The 20,234-nt window shown below is 42.2% G+C and overlaps 1 protein-coding gene across 4 annotated transcripts in view; it reads left to right on the forward strand.

Annotated features, from left to right (window-relative positions):
• The window catches only part of LOC123514244 (nucleoporin Nup43-like), a 61,501-nt gene that overhangs the window by 12,193 nt on the left and 29,074 nt on the right, over nucleotides 1–20,234 (forward strand). For all 4 annotated transcript variants that reach the window (XM_045271986.1, XM_045271987.1, XM_045271988.1 and 1 more), the window contains exons 2-7: nucleotides 12,071–12,166; nucleotides 13,021–13,144; nucleotides 13,469–13,582; nucleotides 13,685–13,827; nucleotides 14,544–14,682; nucleotides 14,842–14,979. In XM_045271986.1, the coding sequence (XP_045127921.1) occupies nucleotides 12,071–12,166; nucleotides 13,021–13,144; nucleotides 13,469–13,582; nucleotides 13,685–13,827; nucleotides 14,544–14,682; nucleotides 14,842–14,979 (754 nt within the window). The remainder of the gene's footprint in view (nucleotides 1–12,070; nucleotides 12,167–13,020; nucleotides 13,145–13,468; nucleotides 13,583–13,684; nucleotides 13,828–14,543; nucleotides 14,683–14,841; nucleotides 14,980–20,234) is intronic.

Raw genomic sequence — 20,234 nt, forward strand, 5'->3', positions numbered from 1 at the left:
AGCCACCATATTCAGGTGTAAATGGCTTTGTGGCAACACTTTTGAAAAAGTAAAAATCCCGGGAGTGAGCTCTCTGTACCAGGATTGTTTGTTGGGCCAATACTTTCAGAGGAAGAACACATTTTCTGGACAACATTTCTGGCATCTCTGTTTTTTTTTTATCCACGATAATAGGAAACTTCTATAGGTTTTGGTGAAGACACTTTAATATCTTCTTTCATTAATCTTTTAATGAAGACATCCTGTCTATCTGTATCACTATTGGTGCATGGTTGCGTCATCAGAAGAGCCAACGAATGGGTTGATTTCAGTCCATTGGGTGAGCTAATATTGGCATCAAAGTTGTCTGCAATGGCCTGCACGAGCCCTGCATCTGAAGACACAATACCACCCATCTGTGTTTCTTTTGATGCAGCGACTGCTGCAGATGACTTAAAACGCTTGACTTCATCATATGAGCAGCAAATACCAAAATCATGAAATTGCTCTATCAGGTGTTTTTTTCAAAGCATTATACCAATTCCAACTTGCATTGGTGTTGGGCGACCTGCAACCGCATTTGTTATAGTGTTACCAATTATAGCTGATGGCAAAGTTGAGGCAAACTTGTCTGATATGTTCGTCAAGAGTGAGAGCAGAGTGGCACTGACTAAATCCATACATGTTTCTTTGTCGATCCTGACTGTATAGCTGTCTCTATCTGGCACAAGGTTTTTACATTCTTGCAAAATAATTTGGCTGACATCTCTCACTAGAATATCGTCATCTTTGTCTTCAACAAGTCTAACTACACCTGGCAGGGTATCACGAAACACTAAAAGAGTAGATAGTCCTGGTGATGAGAAACACACTAACTTTTCACCAAAAGTTTCTTTGAGTTTTTCGGTGACAGTTTTTATACCTCATAAAATGTCCATATTTTGCACATGTCATTTCTCATGTCTTTTAAGAGTAACTCAAAAGCGGTTGTGTCCTGTTCACTAACAGAGTCAAAACTAACATTACTAGCTGTCCTTCCTATCATGAACTTCTTCCTACACTTGTCATGATAGCGTGCCTCTGCCGCATGCAGATCACTAACAGCACCTTGCACTCTACCTTCAACCTGGTTAGACCAATCATCCTTTCGTTTACCACATATCTCAAGTATAGAATCTTTGAAAGACAACCCACTCCCACGACTTGCTGTTCTACAAAGATAGGCAGGCTGCCACCTTGATGGGTTACGAGCATCACGTTCAAGTTGACAAGTCTCACCACAGAATATGCAGTGCAGTTTGAAGTCGAATTCAGGCACCTGAGATCGGCGAAGTCTTTTATGAGTTAGAGGTTCACTTTTTGACCGTTTGACTCCTTTTGTGTGGTACTGGATGTTTGACTTTGAGGTGTAAGTAGACACACAGCTTTTGTGACATTTGATGGTAAAAGTCTCATCCTCATCTAACAGTTTTTCCAATGATTCATGGAGACTGTCACCACGTTGTTCACTGGCAGCAATAATGGACCTGATACGTGGTGTTCCTGATGTTATCAGTTTCTCTGATGATCCGGAACACTTGAAAAAACACTCTGTAGTCATCTTTTACTTCTTATAATCTCTGAAATGTACAAAATTGTATATTGGTGTTTGATAGATGTACTAAAACTGCTACCAAAATAGCTGTACACCATACGAGAAAATGCATGGATAACTGGATGAGGGACCAGACAGATGGAAGACCAGTGCATGACAGTTAAAGAAAATATGATGGATGGATGGCGAGACGAATAAATACATGAATAGGTGGACACACACAGAGATGCCGGTGATCAAAATACCCCTCGTTCCTACATGGGTCAAAGAGTAATAATATAGGATTACTGCATAATGTCACCACTTCAGATGACTATTAGCAGTACCAATTAAAACATGTGTACACAAAAAATTAATCACCAAAAACAGAATTTTAACCCTCCCATATTACGAACACTTCTTCGAGTATAACACCTGTGGATACTTGAAATTTTGTAATAAGTGGTTTTTAATGCTCACTTAAACATGTAAACCAAGTTTGAAAACCTAAAAATATATAATGATGATTAATATGAATGAACGGGAATAAATTAATACTAGTATATCTGCATTTTGCTACTGTCAGGGATATGGTAATCATCTTGGCAGCCATCTTGGATTTTTCAAATTCCTCAAGAGTGACAGAACTACACCCACTGGATATTTAATCTATACATATTAAAGTTTCGAAAACCACTTAAAACAATTATGCACCACCAAATTCCGGGTTCCATTGAATATCAGCGTTTGGCACCCAGAAAAGAATCTTGGATCCAGCTCCAGGAGTGGTAGAGACAGAGGCGGGGAGCCAGCCAATCACAGCGAAGCTACTGTGTTCGGTCCCTCACCTGGCAAATTCAAACCCAGAAAATTCGCTAAAACGGATGTGGTTGTACGTTATGCGGACTTTTTGGTCTAACTTTATATAGTATGTTAAACCAGAAATTCGTTAGACGAATGTTTGTTAAGCGGAGTATTTCTGTATACAGGCAATCCCTGCTTAACGAAGGGTTCCTAAAAAAACATTCGTTAAGTGATTTTTCGTTAAGAGAACCAATTATAGCAAGTATAACCCCTGACTTGAGCTTCCATTGAGAGTAAACAAAGCGAGAGTGCATCATAGTACAGGTGTCCCTCGGTTAACGATCGACTACTTAACGATATTTCGCTCATACGATCCCTCCAAATTAATCCCTATTTTTTGGTTAACGATCGCCAAAATTCGGTTAACGATCGGATTGACCAATCGCAATCGCGATCGCAATCGCGATCGCAGCGCCTCCATCCACCCGCGGCCCGTGCAGTAAACACACCACAGTCTTTCCCGCTGTTTTGATTGTGCAACAACAACTCTATCACGCCGCTCTAAACTTCTTTTTGTGCTTATTTGTGATCAAGTGAACTTAGTGATGGCTTCCAAGCGACCCAACGATTGTTCTCCACCGGGAGATAAGGCTAAAAATCGAGAAAGAGCATTGGCCTTGATATTAAGTTGAACATTGTGACTCGTCATGAGGGTGGTGAAGGGTAAACTCTATTGCTCGTGCCCTTGGTTTATCTCAATCAACTGTATCAACAGTTCTCCAGAAAAAGTACAAGTGAAGCAGCAGGCCAACCAAGTCACAAACCTGCACAAACACACAACAACTCGTAACAGGAACCGATTATGGAAAAATTGGAACGCTTGCTGAGGCTATGGATTGAAGACCACACACACCGCCGCATGCCTCTTTCTACCCAACTCACATTACTAAGGCACTGAGCCTGTGGGAGGACCTGAAACCAGAATTCAACATAGGCGAGACAGTGTCCTTCAAGGCCAGTAAGGGGTGGTTTGAACGTTTCAAACATCGTGGGAGTCTACACAACCTCAAGGTTAGTGGGAGGCAGCGAGTTCGGATCAACTCGCTGCAAACGCCTTCAAGCCTTTGCTTAAAGAGCGATCGAGGAAGGAGGTTATTCAGCCAAGCAGGTTCTAAACTTTGACGAGACAGGCCTGTATTGGAAGAAGATGTCATCGAGAACGTTTATAGCAAAGGAGGAGAAGTCGGCACCAGGATTCAAGGCATCTAAAGACAGGTTAACATTATTGGTGGGGGGGAATGCCGCTGGTGATCTTAAGCTTAAACCATGCCTTATTTACCATTCCCAAAACCCAAGAGCTCTGTCTGGCTATATTAAGGAATATTTGCCCGTAGTATGGAAGGCAAACAAAAGGGTGGATGACGACTGTTATCATGCAAAGTTACGTGACAGGATACCTCTCCAAATTCCTAAAAGAATATGCTGCCCAAAACAACATTGCTAACAGATTTCTCTTGCTGTGTGACAACGCCCCAGCCACCCAGAGAGCATGAATGACTGGGCAGATAATATTGAGGTCATGTTTATGCCCCCAAACACAACTGCCCTCATCCAGCCGATGGACCAAGGAGTCATCGCTACTTTCAAGGCCTATTACCAGCGGCGCACCATGAAACAGCTGTTGGCCTGCATTGACACCCTGACAAGCCGACCATGAAACAATTTTGGAAGGATTATAACATTAAAAAGGGGATCGACAACATCGACGAGTCATGGAAGGAGGTGTCCAAGTCGGCAATGAATGGATGTTGGCGTAATTTGTGGCCTGAGTGCGTGGAACGTAAACAGGAAGTCCCTGTCGATGTTACAGCAGTAAGGAAAGACATCGCTCATATCTCCCATAAGGCAGGCTTCAATGAGGTGGACGAGAATGACGACAAGAACTGCTGGACAGTCATTCTGAGCCTCTCTCCAACGACGACCTCATGGAGTTGGAGAAACAAAATACTTTGGAGGAAATGGAGGAGGACAAGGAGCCTGAAAGAACCCTCTCCGTCAAGATTTTCGAGGAGATTTTAATCATATTAACCAGGCCATACATCTTCTCCAGGAGAATGACCCCAACCCAAACCGAAGTAATGGCGTGACTAATGCTATAGAAAATGACATGAAAGTGTATAAAGAACTATTTGAGGCAAAGAAAAGGATGGCAAAACAGACAGTCATCTCATCTTTCTTCAAACCACTCACCGCCCAAGCAACCCCATCCACATCCCAAGCAACCCCATCTACCGATCAAGCAACTCCATCCACCTCCCAAGCTACCCCATCCACCTCAAAAGCAATCCCATCTACTTCCATAGGAGTCATCTCGTCAGACTTCAAAGTTCGTCCTGCTACCTCGAAAAAACTCCACCCACTTCCAAAACAACTCCATCCACCTCCAAAACAACTCCACCCACATCCAATCTATCCTTCACATCCACCGTAACCTTGAGTGACGATGAGGAGAGCCTGGATGACCCACCCCACTGGAAAACGTATTCTCTCAAGAATTTGAAGGGTTTGAAGCAGCTGACCGAGTTTGGGTCGGTGTGGGCATGATGAGATTTAATCCTCCAAGGCCCTGTGTCCCTCGGGGCACAAAACAACACACTACGCATATCACATCCACTCCTCAAGGTAAGTACTACCAATTCTAAAGGTGTAAATAACAACTAACAACATAGAAAGTGTCGTTTATTTACGCATCGCGAAATACATGTATGTAGTTGATAATTTCAAATCCTCAGTTAGCGATCGTTTCGTTAGCGATCTGTTTTGGGAAACGAACCCTATCGTTAACCAAGGGATACCTGTACAGTAAAAGGTTTAATGAAAGTAAAAATTATGAAGTTAAACATTTAAGCAGTTTAATTTAAGACTAAGTCATTATAATGTACACTAATGTATGTATGTAAGTAACTTTATAATGTTGATGATCTTAAATTTATGAAGGGAGGGAGAGTGGGGTGGGAAATACGCTAGCTGGCAACATGTGGAATGTAAACAAAGGGCACATCATTGTACCGCATACAAAACTTATGTACCACATTTCCACAAGGCTTTCCATTTTATCCATTGTAGAGTCATGAGTTCAGGTGGTTCTTTTAGCTTGCAAGGAAGACATGATCTCACCAGCCTTCTTAATAGAGTATGCTGAATTGAAAATGGTAGACAGTAGATGGAGTCAAGCCATGGTGGGAAGCAATGCTATTACTTTTCTCGCCCCTCTCGTGTCTGTGAATAATATCCAGCTTCACTTCGAGAGTAAGAGACTTCCTGCTCTTCTTAGCAAAGCTAGGCGACATTGCAGGGCGTTTTGGCGGTAAGTTGAGCGAGGGAAGACGAGCTGATGCTGACGCTGTTATTGTTTTGAACAGGGGGAGTGAGTGGTGCGCGTTTTGTCCACAAGAGGCACTGGTGTATTCAAAAGCCTGTCGGCTTGCGTGATATGGCGGGGCTTTCAAACTTGGAAAAAATTAAGTAGATAAAACTTCGTTAAAGCGAGTTTGGTGTTCATTAAACGAGCAGATGGTAGTAAAAGGAAACCTTCGTTGTAGCAAAATTTTGTTGTGTGAACCTTCGTTAAGTGGGGGTTGCCTGTACTTTATAAGAGTAGTTTATCTGTTTGTATTATCTTTTGTTATGTTTTATTATGTTTCTATGCAATAATTATTTATAAATACCTTTTTCATACCTGAAAACACAAAAAAAAAATAGGGGTGTCCTTTATGGAGAGGCTGGAATGAACTGATGGCATTTCAGTGCATTTCATTGGGAAAAATTGTTTTGAGATACAGGCAACCCTCGCTTAATGAAGGGGTTACGTAACGTTCCTAAAAAACCCTTCAATAAGCGAAATTTCGTAAAGCGAACTGATTATAACAAGTTTAACCCCTGACTTGAACTTCCATTGAGAGTAAACAAAGCGTGAGTGCATCATAGTACAGTGAAAGGTTTAATGAAAGTAAAAATTATGAAGTTAAACATTTAGGCAATTTAACCCTTAAGGTACGGTGATCGTATCGGTATGGTTGTAGCGTCGCGTGTGGAGAGGCGGGGATCGTACCAGTAATTATGATTTTCCTGCGCTAAACATTTGAATCTCTCCCCTTCACTATTGGTCCTGGGGCAAGTGGAGGTATCTGGCATCTTTTCTCGCTCGCCTGCTTGAGCCTTGAGACATATGTTCCTTCACAATAGGTCATTTTTTCCCATTTCAAGGTGGCATCTGGCAACCCCCGTGATCCGAAGGGAGGAAACGGTACTCTGAGTGATGTTATGTCAGTGTTACTCAGTAATGACATTGAGGAGTGATGAAAATGAAGACGGTGATTTTTTTATTGAGACAAGAAAGTAGTGATTCTGATAGTGATCTGGGAGACAGAGACCAACCCTCACAGCGACGTTCATAAATCTCCTCACGTAGCCTATTCCCCTTGAGCAATGCGCTGGTGTGTGTGTCACCCATGGTTTCCTTTACAAGACTGTGGTTGTCGGCCAAGTCACGTGAATCCCATTGCTAATAAGAGTTGCCAGATTCCAGATATTATAGAAATCCACAATACAGGCAACCCCTGCTTAACGAAGGGGTTATGTTCCTAAAAACACTTCGTTAAGCGAAACTTCGTTAAGCGAACCGATTATAACAAGTTTAACCCTTGATTTGAACTTCCATTGAGAGTAAGCAAAGTGAGAGTGCATCATAGTACAGTAAAAGGTTTAATGAAAGTAAAAATTATGAAGTTAAACATTTAGGAACAGTGCTTACTCCAATTTTGCGAGAAATGGGGCGGCATTGTGAGTCGCAAATTTGGAAATCGCAAAATTGGAAGTATTATTCCTATGGGAAAAATTGAATATGGTCGTCTAATTTTTCAATATTTTCCTAATATTTTGCCCATATTTATATCACATATATATTGAGCCAGGTATCTTTCCATATGAATGATCACAGTGTTTGTACAATGGCTACGAGAATAAAAAATCTGTCCACCATAGGTTTTTACAGCTTTTTCAATTTTCTCACTTTTTAAACACCATTCTCACAGTTGATTCTCCCACACCAAACTCTCTGGAAATATCACAGTTCCTTTTTCTATCTCTTTTCATCTTAGTTATCTTCATCTTCTGCTCCAAAGTTAGCCTAATGTTTTTCTTGGTTGGTAGTGCCATGTCGCACAAAGTCGAGCACAAGGATTCCTCCAAATTTGCAGAGAGAACTCCGTGGAGGTATATGTAAACAAATGGAAGGCGGGAGGGAGCGGGGCAGTGTTGCCAGATGAGCTTCATTGAATTACCGCCAGATTTTTATGAAAACTAACCCAAAACCACCAAACTATGATAAATATAATATAAATATGATAATAATATAGTATAATATGATAAATATGAATAAATTAATAAAATATTGCCTATATGATACAGTAATATATAATTTGCGAGAACGCTCTCTCTCCCGCCGCCACCACTCGCAATACCAGGAGAAAGGAGCAAGATGGGGAAATTTTTAAAATGGCAATTTTTGGTCCTTGGTCGCAAAATTGGTGCATCGCAAAATTTGAACTTGCAAAATTGGAGTAAGCACTGTAGTTTAATGTAAGTCATTATAATGTACACTAATGTATGTATGTACGTAACTTTATAATGTTGATGATCTTAAATTTATGTAGGGAGGGAGAGTGAAACGGGAAAGACTAGCTGGCAACCTGAGGAATGTAAACAAAGTGCGCATCATTGTACCGCATACAAAACTCATGTACCACATTTCCACAAGGCTTTCCATTTTATCCATTGTAGAGTCACGAGTTCAGGTGGTTCTTTTAGCTTGCAAGGAAGATACGGTCTCACCAGCCTTCTTAATAGAGTCTTCTGACTTGAAAATAGTAGACAGTAAATGGAGTCAAGATGGTGGCGAGCATTGTTATTAGTTTTCTGGCCTCTCTCATGTCTGTGAATAATATCCAGCTTCACTTCGAGAGTAAGAGACTTACTGGTCTTCTTAGGAACGCTAGGCCACATTGCAGGGTGTTTTGGTGGTAAGTTGAGCTAGGGAAGACGAGCTGTTGCTGACGTTGTTATGTTTTGACTGGGGAGTGAGTGGTGCGCGTGTTGTCCACGAGAGGCTTGATCTTGATCTTGATCTTGATTCTACAGGTGTCTCAGGATTTCTCCTGAGGCAGGCCTTAGTACCAGCAGCTCCTGATGTATTCAAAAGCCTGTCAGCTTGCTTGATACGGTGGGGCTTTCAAATTTGGAAAAAATTACCTGGAGAAAACTTCGTTAAAGCGAGTTTGGTGTTCGTTAAACGAGCAGATGGTAGTAAAATAAAACCTTCGTTGTATCGAAATTTTGTTGTGTGAACCTTCGTTAAACGGGGGTTGCCTGTACTTGTGGTATGTGGTTTCTTTTTCTTTTCCTGTTTTGCACATCATTTCATATATCTGAGTTTGCATTTTCTCGACACAAAAGTGCAAAAGATCCTACTTTTACATCAAATTCAAATACCCAAAAGGAGAGAGAGAGAGAGAGAGAGAGAGAGAGAGAGAGAGAGAGAGAGAGTGTGCGCGCGGTGTTATCGGAGCTAGGGGGATATTTCTTAGCGGCAGGTTCTGCCATGAATTTTTTTATATGCAAAGCTTTGCTCTCAGAGGTCATAACATGTTAAAAACTACATGGTTGTACTCAGAATAACACAAAGAAATATAAGGAAAAAGTATTTTTAGCATTTTTGACAGATGTGATTTTTCCCCGTTGTAACAGACGGAAAGTAAATCAACCGCACCGTACTTTAAGGATTAATTTAAGTCATTATAATGTACACTAATGTATGTATGTACATAACTTTATAATATTGATGATCTTAAATTTATGAAGGGAGAGAGAGAGAGTGAAACGGGAAAGACACTAATGCCGGCGTCACACTAGCACTTTTCCGTCTTCTTTTTCTGTCAATTTTCTGACGACTGTCAACTTTTGCAGACGGTGGCCGTCACACACAAGTTTGCTTCCGCCTTTGCCGCACTTGTCGATTGTAAACAAACATGGCTCCTCATTCACCCCAGCAAGCCGCGGCTTTTTTGCACCTTATAATGTAATCAGCTGTTCTGTGATCCCAAAGGTAACGGTGACCTCTAATACTCTCTATGAGAAATTTGTCAGTGTGTTTTGTCCACTGCTCATCTTGGCCAGTTACTTGGAAGTTGCCTTGGAAATATTCAAAAACGTCGCACATTCGCACTCCCCTGGAAATGTACACAAACAACTGAGGAACTTTTCATTGCTAGGCTAGAAGAAAAAGAAATATGTATACAAATATATATTCATCAACTCATTTAAATTTCTTGTTATGATAATAGCATTCTTCTGTTTAACAAAAAAATATTTTTTTTAATAAAAGTGTTGATTAGAAACCATAGTTCTTATTTTGACTAAATATTGGCGCTAGACGAAAACAATGCGTTCCGTCTGACTAAAGATGATGGAAAGAGTTGACAGAAGAGTAAAAAGACGACGGAAAAAGTGCTAGTGTGACGCCGCCTTAACCGCCAACCTATGGAATGTAAACAAAGGCGCATCATTGTATCACATACAAAACTTATGTACCACATTTCCACAAAGCTTTCTATTTTATCCATTGTAGAGTCACGAGTTCAGGTGGTTCTTTTAGCTTGCAAGGAAGATACGGTCTCACCAGCCTTCTTAATAGAATCTGCTGACTTGAAAATAGTAGAGACAGTACTGTAGATGGAGTCAAGATGGTGACGAGCAATGCTATTAGTTTTCTTGCCTCTCGTGTCTGTGAATAATATCCAGCTTCACTTCGAGAGTAAGAGACTTCTGGTCTTCTTAGCAACGCTAGGTGACATTGCAGGGCGTTTTGGTGGTAAGTTGAGCGAGGGAAGGCGAGCTGATGCTGACGCTGTTATTGTTTTGAACAGGGGGAGTGAGTGGTGTGCATGTTGTTCACGAGAGGTGCTGGTGTATTCAAAAGCATGTCGGCTTGTGTGATACGGCAGGGCTTTCAAACTTGGAAAAAATTACCTGGATAAAACTTCATTAAAGTGAGTTTGGTGTTCGTTAAATGAGCAGATGGTTGTAAAATGAAACCTTCGTTGTAACAAAATTTTGTTGTGTGAACCTTCGTTAAGCGGAGCTTGTCTGTATAAGCTTTTTGAGATATGAGCTCCATCATGGAACGAATTAAACTCATATCTCAAGGTACCACTGTACTTGTAAAGCCTCTGCTGTGGCAAATAATCTGTTCAAATCCATTGTTGAATGTGACCATTCATTTATGACTACCTTGTACTCCTCACAGATATGCTCTTTGTTACATTGCAGCTCATCAGTGCAGAACCTTGAATATATTAAAAGATACTAAGGCACTTGAGTCAGTTCATTATTATTGGACTAAATGTGTTGATGGCCTTTAGAATTTACCCTATTATGATCATCTCAAAGCTTTGAATGTATTTTCTGTGAAAGGGCAATTACTATGTCATGACATTATTAAGATGTGGCAAATTGTAACTGGAAAATCTTCCTTAAGTTAGCTCCACCAGAGGTGATCAACACAAGTTTAGCACATGTTTACACCAGCCTAGATATTAGGAAATGCTCATTTGTGATATGCAATATTGGGCTTTGGAATTCCCTCCTCAAGTCTGTAACATGACCCACTGACCCAGTCTCAAGTCATTTAAATCTGCTTTTAGCATCTCATCTTGGGAATTTACTTTTTTAATATGATCAGTGTTTCTTTGTTAGCTTTTATGTCTGATTTCCTTACTGTATTGGGGCTAGGATGGTGTCTCCTTGCAGAGGACTTTAGTTTTGGCATATGGGAATGGTTACTCTTAGTGAATGTCCTTCCTAACCTTGGACTGTGGCTAGGATTTAAACCCATCCACTTGAGGATCCTGTGGCTCTTAAAGCATGTGCGGTCCCACTGTACCATGGAATATTATGACTAATGAGGTTGTTAATTTACTTGATTACTTATTGCTGCTCATAATGTTCTCTCCAGCCCTTTTATAGTGTTAGTTTGAGTTATGGAGTACATACTTATATTTTTAAGGGCTGGCACATCAGTAGAGTGCATCTTCTTTGTCCCTTTCTTGAGTTTAGGGGCTGGGTGACTTACTAGGTAAGAGACCACCATGTTCTTTCTTTTGCTAAATTTTGTTTGGTTAGGTTTAGAAAGATTAAGATGCTAGTGGCAAGATTGAGAAAGTGGTGGCCATTGCAGCAAGAACAGCATGATTCTTGATATTTACTGGAGTTATTATTAATTCCTGACAGAGTGAAATGGGGCTAAAAATGCTCTAAACACTGCAGTATAGAATCTGCAAAGGGCTATAGTTATGGTATATTGGTTAAAACTGGAAAATTTACCATAGGTTATTATGGAAATAACCTTACCCTACTAGTTTTGAGGTCTTGTCAGGATATTTATTTTTGAGTTAAATATAATTTTTCTTTTTAAATTGGGATTATTCTGATGAGATTAGCAGTGAAAATAATTAAGTGAATGAATGTTAACTTGATATAACTAAACACCTCAAATTAAAACATTAGCATTATTTCAATACTGACAAGTGATTTTATCAGCTGGCCAGGTAAGTGAGATTGGTAAGATCCACAAACAACTAATATTTAATATTATTTCAGGAGAACACTGTAGGTGTATGGCACACCCCAGAGTCTGAGGATGATCCTGTGCCTGTTGCTTCCTTGTCCCACCAGGGTGATATTAGTGACATTCAGGTGAATGAGCATACACACACATTATATGAGCTCTGAGCTTTTCCCATAAGGTATTGGCCGGCTGGTTGACCAAACAGATGATTATATTAATGAACAAATGACAGTTGTAAAAAAGAAAAAAAAAAAATCTCATGCAATTTCAGGATGGAACCCTTCTGTCATGATGGAGTTCTATGATAACTAGAAAATAATTTGCATATTTACTGAAGTGGCACACTTGGCTAGTAGTGGTTGTCTGTCACCTGCAGTGCCTTACTTGAACTCTATTATGTTTTTTTCTCCTTAGGAGTCTCCAAATGACTACGTTTCAATCTTCTAATGACCAACATTTAAAAATAGTATTTTATAGTGAAATAAGACAGTGTAATAAGTCCCTAGAAATGTCTTCAGCATTTTTAATTAGTTATGAAATTTGACAACTGCATTTGTCATTTAAAATCTTCAGAATAATAAGATCTGTGTGATAATTAAAAATTATCATTACATTAGAGCAATGCTATGTTGTCTCAGGGATACACCTGTGAATTTTTTTAGTATGGAAGATATCTTTGCTGTTTCCCTTTATTAGCGAAGCTCCTCTTACTATTTGATGAATTTTGTCATCCTGATAGTTTTGTTTTCTTATTATTTCTGTACTAGACATTCTTAATATTCTTACCTGTGTGTTTATATTATATGACCACACTTTTAAAGTTTTATCACAAATTAATTATTTCAGGGCAAAGGTTGCTTTTGTATTATTATTTAAGTTTGGAGACAAAATATATCACTTTGAGCTAAGAAAGTTCAAAGGCATCATTAGATAGTCTTCAAGTTGTATTGTGGAGTGATAAGTGTTCTTGTGGCTACTGCAGTATGTGACCCGTGACTCCTTCATGGTGGGCAGCAGCACAGGAGCTGTGAGACTCTACAGACACAGTGCAGAAGGAGACCTTGAGTCCATTAACTGTTGGGACAAAGTACATGCCTTCACAACAGGTGGGCCTACTCAGCTTGCACTGTTTTCTGTCATTGAATGTGTTGAACAGTCATTGTAGTATTCCACGTCCCTGTGTTACACCTGACTTTATTACTTATTTATTCCTATCAATATCAATACATAAACCATCATGTGGATGCTCATCACCATTATGCTGTCTTCAAGTGCTCAGAAAAATTTACTTCCCTTTCAGTTTTATCGTGCATACTGTACACTTTAATGGTATAACATTCTCAATGACTTATGGAGGCACAAAGGCATATTTATTTCATCACCATATTTTTTAAGCTGACAAGCTTATATTGTTTTTTCCCCTTGCACAGGCCCTGCACCTTGCACCTCGCTGGCATGCAGTGGTGAACAGATAGCCTCAGTGGGTGAGGATGGGAAGCTAGTCATCATTAATCCTAACCAGAAGAAACCAGCCAGGGTGTTGGGTGAGTGGTGCTGGGGTGGGTGTAGAAAAGTGAAAAGGGTAGAGGAGATTATATTGTGCTTGTTAGAAGTATTTTCAACAAATTTTTATTTTATCTTGGCAGAGGGTGTTGGGGGCTGTAGCCTGTATGCTGTGATGTTTGTTCGAACCCATGAAGTCTTGACATCCAGCATGCAGGGTCACCTCAAGCTGTGGGACCTCAGGGCCTCTCAACCAGCAAAGGGTCTTCTTTTCAGTCCAGACCAGGTCCAGCACATATTTTGTTCTTGTTGGTTAAATTCTTGAAGGATATTAATTATTTCATTATTATGAAATGTGTGAAAGTATCCCCTTTCTGTTTGCCATTGTAGTCTCCCTAATTTTACTTTGTCTGTGGTTAAGACCTATTCACTTAATTGGGGTTCAGTGACCTGGTCTCAGGGATTCAGCTAAGGCCCTTTGAAGCACCTTGCAGTTTTGGTTTAATATTTGTTTTCAGTGTATCATAAGGTGTGTGATTCATAAGAAGTTTTTGGTTTTAGTTTATCAAATTGGGGTAAGAGTGGAATGAAATAATAATGACTGGTGTACCAGACATAAAGGAATTTAATTTGTAAGGTGGTCAGCAACCATTAAATAAATTCTTTTCTTATTTCACGTTGAAGGGGTTCAGCTTGTCTCAGTAGGTTTTCATGAGGGTTCAGCACCTCTGATAAGACTGAGAACCACTCCTTTAAGACATTACAGCTGAAGTGAGAGTTGAAATGAGGGGGATATTTTCCCTTACAATGAAAGCTTTTAATATATATTTTTCAATGTTGTTCAGGCCATGATTTTCAACATCAAACTAATTTCTTGCTGCCAATTAGGAGAAAGATACAAAATTTTACTGTGCAATGAAGTGAGTACTTACATTATCTTTTTCAAATTAAATGAGGTTGAGACAACAGCTTGAACAACACTTGACACATTTCTTTGTACAGGTAGCAGTGTGCAACTTGGCAGGGCACCCCACACAACAGCACTTGGTAGCTGCTGGGGGTGAGGATGGGACACTGGCCCTCTGGGACATGCGCAACACTGCACACCCATTCACAATCATTGCTGCTCACAATGGTCCAGGTAAGAAAATTGTTATATCTGACTCAATATACACTCCATGGATGATTGTGTTAAAGTTAAATTTTCAGATATCCTGAAACTTTCTATGGCATAACTTCTTAGTTGATCAAGAGAAGTTATTGTAAGTTAGTTAATATTGGAAAATTGTGTTCATCCTAGTTTGTCAGGTGCAGTTTCACCCTGTGGCTCCTGAGCATCTCTTCACCTGTGGCATGGATGGACAGCTGTTGCACTGGGATGCCTCGGCTTCAGCTAAACCATCTCATTTGTCGTACAAAGGAACTCAAGATGTGTCAGGTAAAACACTTTGCTTGTCTTGCAGTGTTGTATTTTTTTTTCTTTTTAACATTCATGATTTAAAAAAAAACATTTTTATTACCTTTTTGATGAAACACTTTTTATTCCACTGGTGGTATATAAATCACGTAGTATTTACAGCTTGTCAACCGATAAAAAATAGTAGAGCAAAGTCAACAAAGTTGTTGCAGTGATGTGCTGTGCCATTTTTCCTTATTAGAAAACATCCTTGTCAATGATCCTCAGCATTTTTTTTTTCTTTTTTAATGTTTCATATCATACCAATAGACTTGGACTTTTTTTGATCACCAGTGAATGTGATAGCTATAGTGTCACGTTGTTTGTTCTTTTTTTTCTTTTTTTTTTCTCAAAAGTTAACAATCACAGAAACCTATTTTTCTTACAAAAAATTAGCACTTCCACTGTTTTACTTACTGTATTTGATGGCTCATAAGATGCACCTTTTCTCCAAAAAAAGTCTCAGGAAATGGGCTTGCATCCTATGAGGCCAAGGTTCAGTAGAGGCAGTGGTAGGTGGTCAGTCTCTGGCAACAGAGGCTATACAATCAAACCCCAGACATCTTCACACATGTAAACAAAGTGATGATTGGTACTATACCACAAAACAATTCTCTCTTTAAAGATAACAATATATAATAGGTCATACTTAACTACAATTCACATAGAATGACACCAGTCAGGAAGAATTTCCATACATCACATGAACCAAAACAAAATACGCAATCAATGATCTTGACATGGGCAAGACTTTCTGTGCTTTTTACAGTGTTACTCCTTGAGGTAAGACATGCTTCACAAAATTAAAATTGCATTATCATTTAACATTCTTACCTTACATACATGTAAAAAATGATGAAAAAAGAAAAAATTATGATTATTAGGCCTGTAGTTTCTCAGTCAGTGCAAGGTACAAGTTTACACTTCGCAACAAGATAAGTATCTAGGATACTAGCAAATATCAAAGTTTTTAAATACAAAGTATTGGGATCTAATAATGATCTAAATGCATGTGAGTCTTCAAATGTCAGGTGAAATCCTTCAATTCATATTCAGAGCTTAAATCTGCTCCTTAACCATTGTTTTTTTCATTTGAATGTCTGCCAAAACTGGGTGTGTCTTATGAGCCATCAAATATGGTACTTCCTTCTGCAGAGATTAAAAATATGCTGTGCCTGGCAGCACGGTGCCCTAGCACTGCTTCATACGTTGCGTTTTCGTCCGTGTTTTTTTCTTCCTTCCGTTTCTGGTGCTTCTCCTTCCTCCTTCCTTTGTCATGGAGGAGGACACCCACAATCTCCAGGCTGAGCTTCCTGCCTCTGCTCAGGAGGATGTTTTGCTGCTTCATGAGGATTCACCTGGCACTCCTGGCTTCTCTAGCTCCCAGGCTTCTATGAGGTCTTCCAGAAGGATTTGCTCAAGACCGCACATGGGTCTTGGGTAGTTTCCTCCACGACCCTCATTCAGTTTGTGTTAGATGTAGGGATATCTGTAGCCCAGGTAAGAGGTGTGGTGAGTGTGCTACCTGGAGCAGTGAGAAAGTGCTTGCTGCATATGAGTACCAGTGCAGTTTGGGTAGCAAGAGAGTTGCCAAGTCCAAGTATAAGTACAAGTCTGTTTATCCGCTGCTACAGCCGTGGTCTGTAGCACCTCTCCATGTTCTGGAGGCCAGGGATTCATGACCTCTGGCCTCCTCTGTTCTTCCTGAAATCCCTGGGGGCTCAGAGGTTTGGCCATGAATGGTAGTGTCTTGTCCCAGGATGGGCTCGCAGCTGATGATTTTGCCTCACAGCTGGGCTCTAAGCCTCCAATTGCTCTTGATCTTTCTGTGTTTTTAAAATCTTGGTAGGAGGAAGTACTTGCTTCTGTTAATGATCTTGTTGCTTCTCAGTTAGGAGGTTTATTTAGTTCTAAGCCATCTGCTACTGACTCCCCTCTTCCATCCCTGCCTTTGTCCTTGCATCCCAACTTGGTGCAGTTCAATGTCCTGTCCCCCCAGAGTCCTGATGCAAAAAAGTGTGCAGTCACACCAAGTCAGGGAACCAGAGGGAACCATCTGGGGACTAGAGATGCCTCTTAAGTATTCACACCCATAAAAAGGATAACACAAGAAGTCCTGCCCCACCTCAGTGGTGACTGGTGACCAGGCCCATACCCAGGATTGGTTGGTGCGGGGGAGACAAGGGGGAGGTGGGTCAGAGCAAGAAGCCTGGACCTTCCCCCGGGACCTTGGGTGAAGGTTTGGCTGGCCTTGTGGTGATGAGTGGTGCCTTTCCTCACACTCCAGCCCACAAGATGGCATTCTCATACCCCCTTCTCCCCCTCACAGGCTGCCACCTCTGTCCTTTCAGCCAACAGAGGCCCAGTGTCACGCGACACCCTTATGGTCCAGCAAACCCACTGTTTCCTGCCTGAAAGTGGACATGTTCCAGGCATCAGGGCTCCGTTCTAGTGGCTTCTCCCAGGGACCAATTGACGAACTCTGACAGCTGTCTCCTATGAAGTACTCTTCACCTCTCCAATAGGGATGATTGCTGGGCCCCTGCATGGGGGAGGAGTCCTGGACCTCCTTGGCAGGGCACAGCCTGTCCAATTTTTTATGGAGCAAGCTAACAGGGCTTACTTAAAGGCTATTGAGAGGAAGCCCTCTTGGATTGGCTATCCTTCGGGCAGGTTTGCCAAGATCTACAATGTGGGAGGTCAGGAGGTGTTTGGAAAAACTACCCTAGTTAACCCTGATCTCCACAATGTCTTACATCCTGGTCTCTGAGAGCCACGCGTCACTCGTGAACACTGCTGGTGGCCAGGATGGAGAGAGTGGTCGTCAGATCTAGGGACGCCCTCAACTACTTCTGGTGCTTGGGGGCCCTCCACCTGCTTGTTACTTGCAACCTTCCCCCTCCTCTCTTAGACTTGGAGGAAGAGCTCTATAAAGCCATTCGTATGACCCTAAATTATGCCTGCAGGGACTCTTATCTATGTTATCACACACCTGTGGACCTGGAGGAGGAAGGCCTACCTGAACTGCCTCAGGCCCACCTCACAGGTGTTGAAGGGCACCCTTCAGAGGTCCCCTATTTTCTCTCCCCCCTTCTTTTTGATGACATAGTTCAGGAGGCTCTTCATTCCTCTAAGAGCAATGCTGATATGACTCTTCAAGAGGCTGTAATCAGGGCCTTAACCATGTCCTGTTCTCAGCACACCGTTGGTAGAGCATGGTTTGTGGCCTTCTTTTCCTCTCCTTCCACAAGGCCCAATACCTCAACCACCTAAAGACTGGCCCCGTCTTCTTGCCCAAAGGATTTCTGGGGTGGGTCTTCTGGGTCTCTTTCCTTTCATCCCAGTGGGCTGGGAGGCGGGCAGAGTGGCAAGCCCTTTCGCAAGTGCAAAGTATAGGCTGTCTGGCCTAGAGGTAGGAGGGGTGGCTCCTGATAGGGGCAGAGAAATGGGTCCTTGACATCCTGAGGGAAAGCTACAGAATCCCCTTCTTTACCCCTCCACTCCTTACCAGCCACTTGAAGGACTTCAGAGGCTACACCCCAGGATCCCTCAGAGGACAAGCCCTTCAGTTGGAGCTCCAGCAACTGAAGGACAAAGGTGCCTTAGAGGAGGCACCTCCTACTCCTGGCTTCTACAACCACATGTTCGTGGTTTCAAAGGCCACCAGGGGCTTCAGGCTCATCATCGACCTCTGCATCCTCAACACCTATATCATCACCACCAAGGTCAAGATGAAGACAGCCAGGACAGTCATGTCTGCAATATGTCAGGGCGACTGGATGGTGACTCGGGATCCGGAAGATGCCAACCTTCAGGTTCCTATCCACCTGAATAGATGGTGCTTCCTTGGCTTTTCCTGGAAGGGCATCCACTTTCAGTTTTTGGTGCTTTACTTCAGTCTTTCTACTGCCCCACAGGTCTTTACTCGTCTCATGGCTCCTGTCTCTGCAGAGTTCCATCGCCAGGGCTTCCGTATCCTCCGTTATCTGGATGTTTGGTTGGTCCTGTTTTCATCGGAAGACGAGACTTGGAGAGCCACAGTCTGTCTCATCTTGGGGATTCACATAAATTAGGGAAAGTCCTCCCTGACACCAGAACAGGAGAAGACCTTCCTCGGGATGGTGATTCGCTTCCCCCTTTTGAAAGTTTTCCTGACACAGGGGAAGATTTGCTCTTGTATGGAGTACTTTTCACATGTTTGGGGGGCTTCCACTCATACTACTTTATTAGATAGGGTGGAATCAAAATCTTTTCGTCTCATCAACTCCCCTCCTCTGACTGACTGTCTAGGTTGAGCCCTTACTAGTATCTTCAACACTACTGCGGGATAAGGAGACTCGTTGGGGGTAAGGTACGTAGGTGTATTCTGCAGGGACCAGTACAGGTGAGGGGAAGTACAACGGAACGCAGAACTGGCTAGCTAGTGGCTGGACGCTGGTCCTCTCTCTCTGTGTTTTCCAGGCTGCCCGAGGCGGGCGAGGGTAACACTACCTATTTGCCAAGTACTGCTTTTATTACCCTAGCAACAATAGGATACGATGACTTACATACCGCTTACGATAATGCATTTTACACATAAATACACCTCCCTCCCCCCCTCCACGCTCGTAGTCTCAGTCTCGAGCGGACAGTCTGCCTTGGAGCCGTTTTGAGCGGCGCAATTCTACTGGCGGCTCACTGCACTGGGCTCCACACTGCGGAGGGATGTTGGGTGGAGGCACTGGATGCAGGAAACGGCGGTTGCGCCAGTACACCCGACCACTGGGGACACGCACTTCATAGGTCCTGGCTCTGCCAACCCCCATGACAATGCCGACCTTGTCCCAGCGGTGAGTTTTGGGGTCCTGCAGTCTGACGTGCTGGCCGACACTGAGCTTAGAGAGCTTCCGTGCCTGGCTGTCATACCGTACTGCTGCACTTTCGGCACGGGCAGCTGCACGGCAGTCACAGTCCTCGGCTCTGCACTCCCTGGAGAAGGTATCTGGGTGGGCAGGGACACAGGACTGTAGTGGGCGGCTGAACAACATCTGCGCTGGTGAGCAGCCGGTGAAGTTAGGAGTGTTGCGAAGCTCCAGCAAACCTCGATCAAACTCCTCACAATCAATGTCTCCAGATGGGGCCACCTTCAGTATGAGGTGCTTAATGCACTTCACTGCAGCCTCCGCGTGCCCGTTAGCTTGTGGGTAGTGAGGGGACGTAACAATGTGTTGCATGCCCCATCGGTCTGCGAAGCTACG

Source organism: Portunus trituberculatus, chromosome 37 (assembly GCF_017591435.1).
Source record: "Portunus trituberculatus isolate SZX2019 chromosome 37, ASM1759143v1, whole genome shotgun sequence".
NCBI classification, from domain to species: Eukaryota; Metazoa; Arthropoda; class Malacostraca; order Decapoda; family Portunidae; genus Portunus; species Portunus trituberculatus.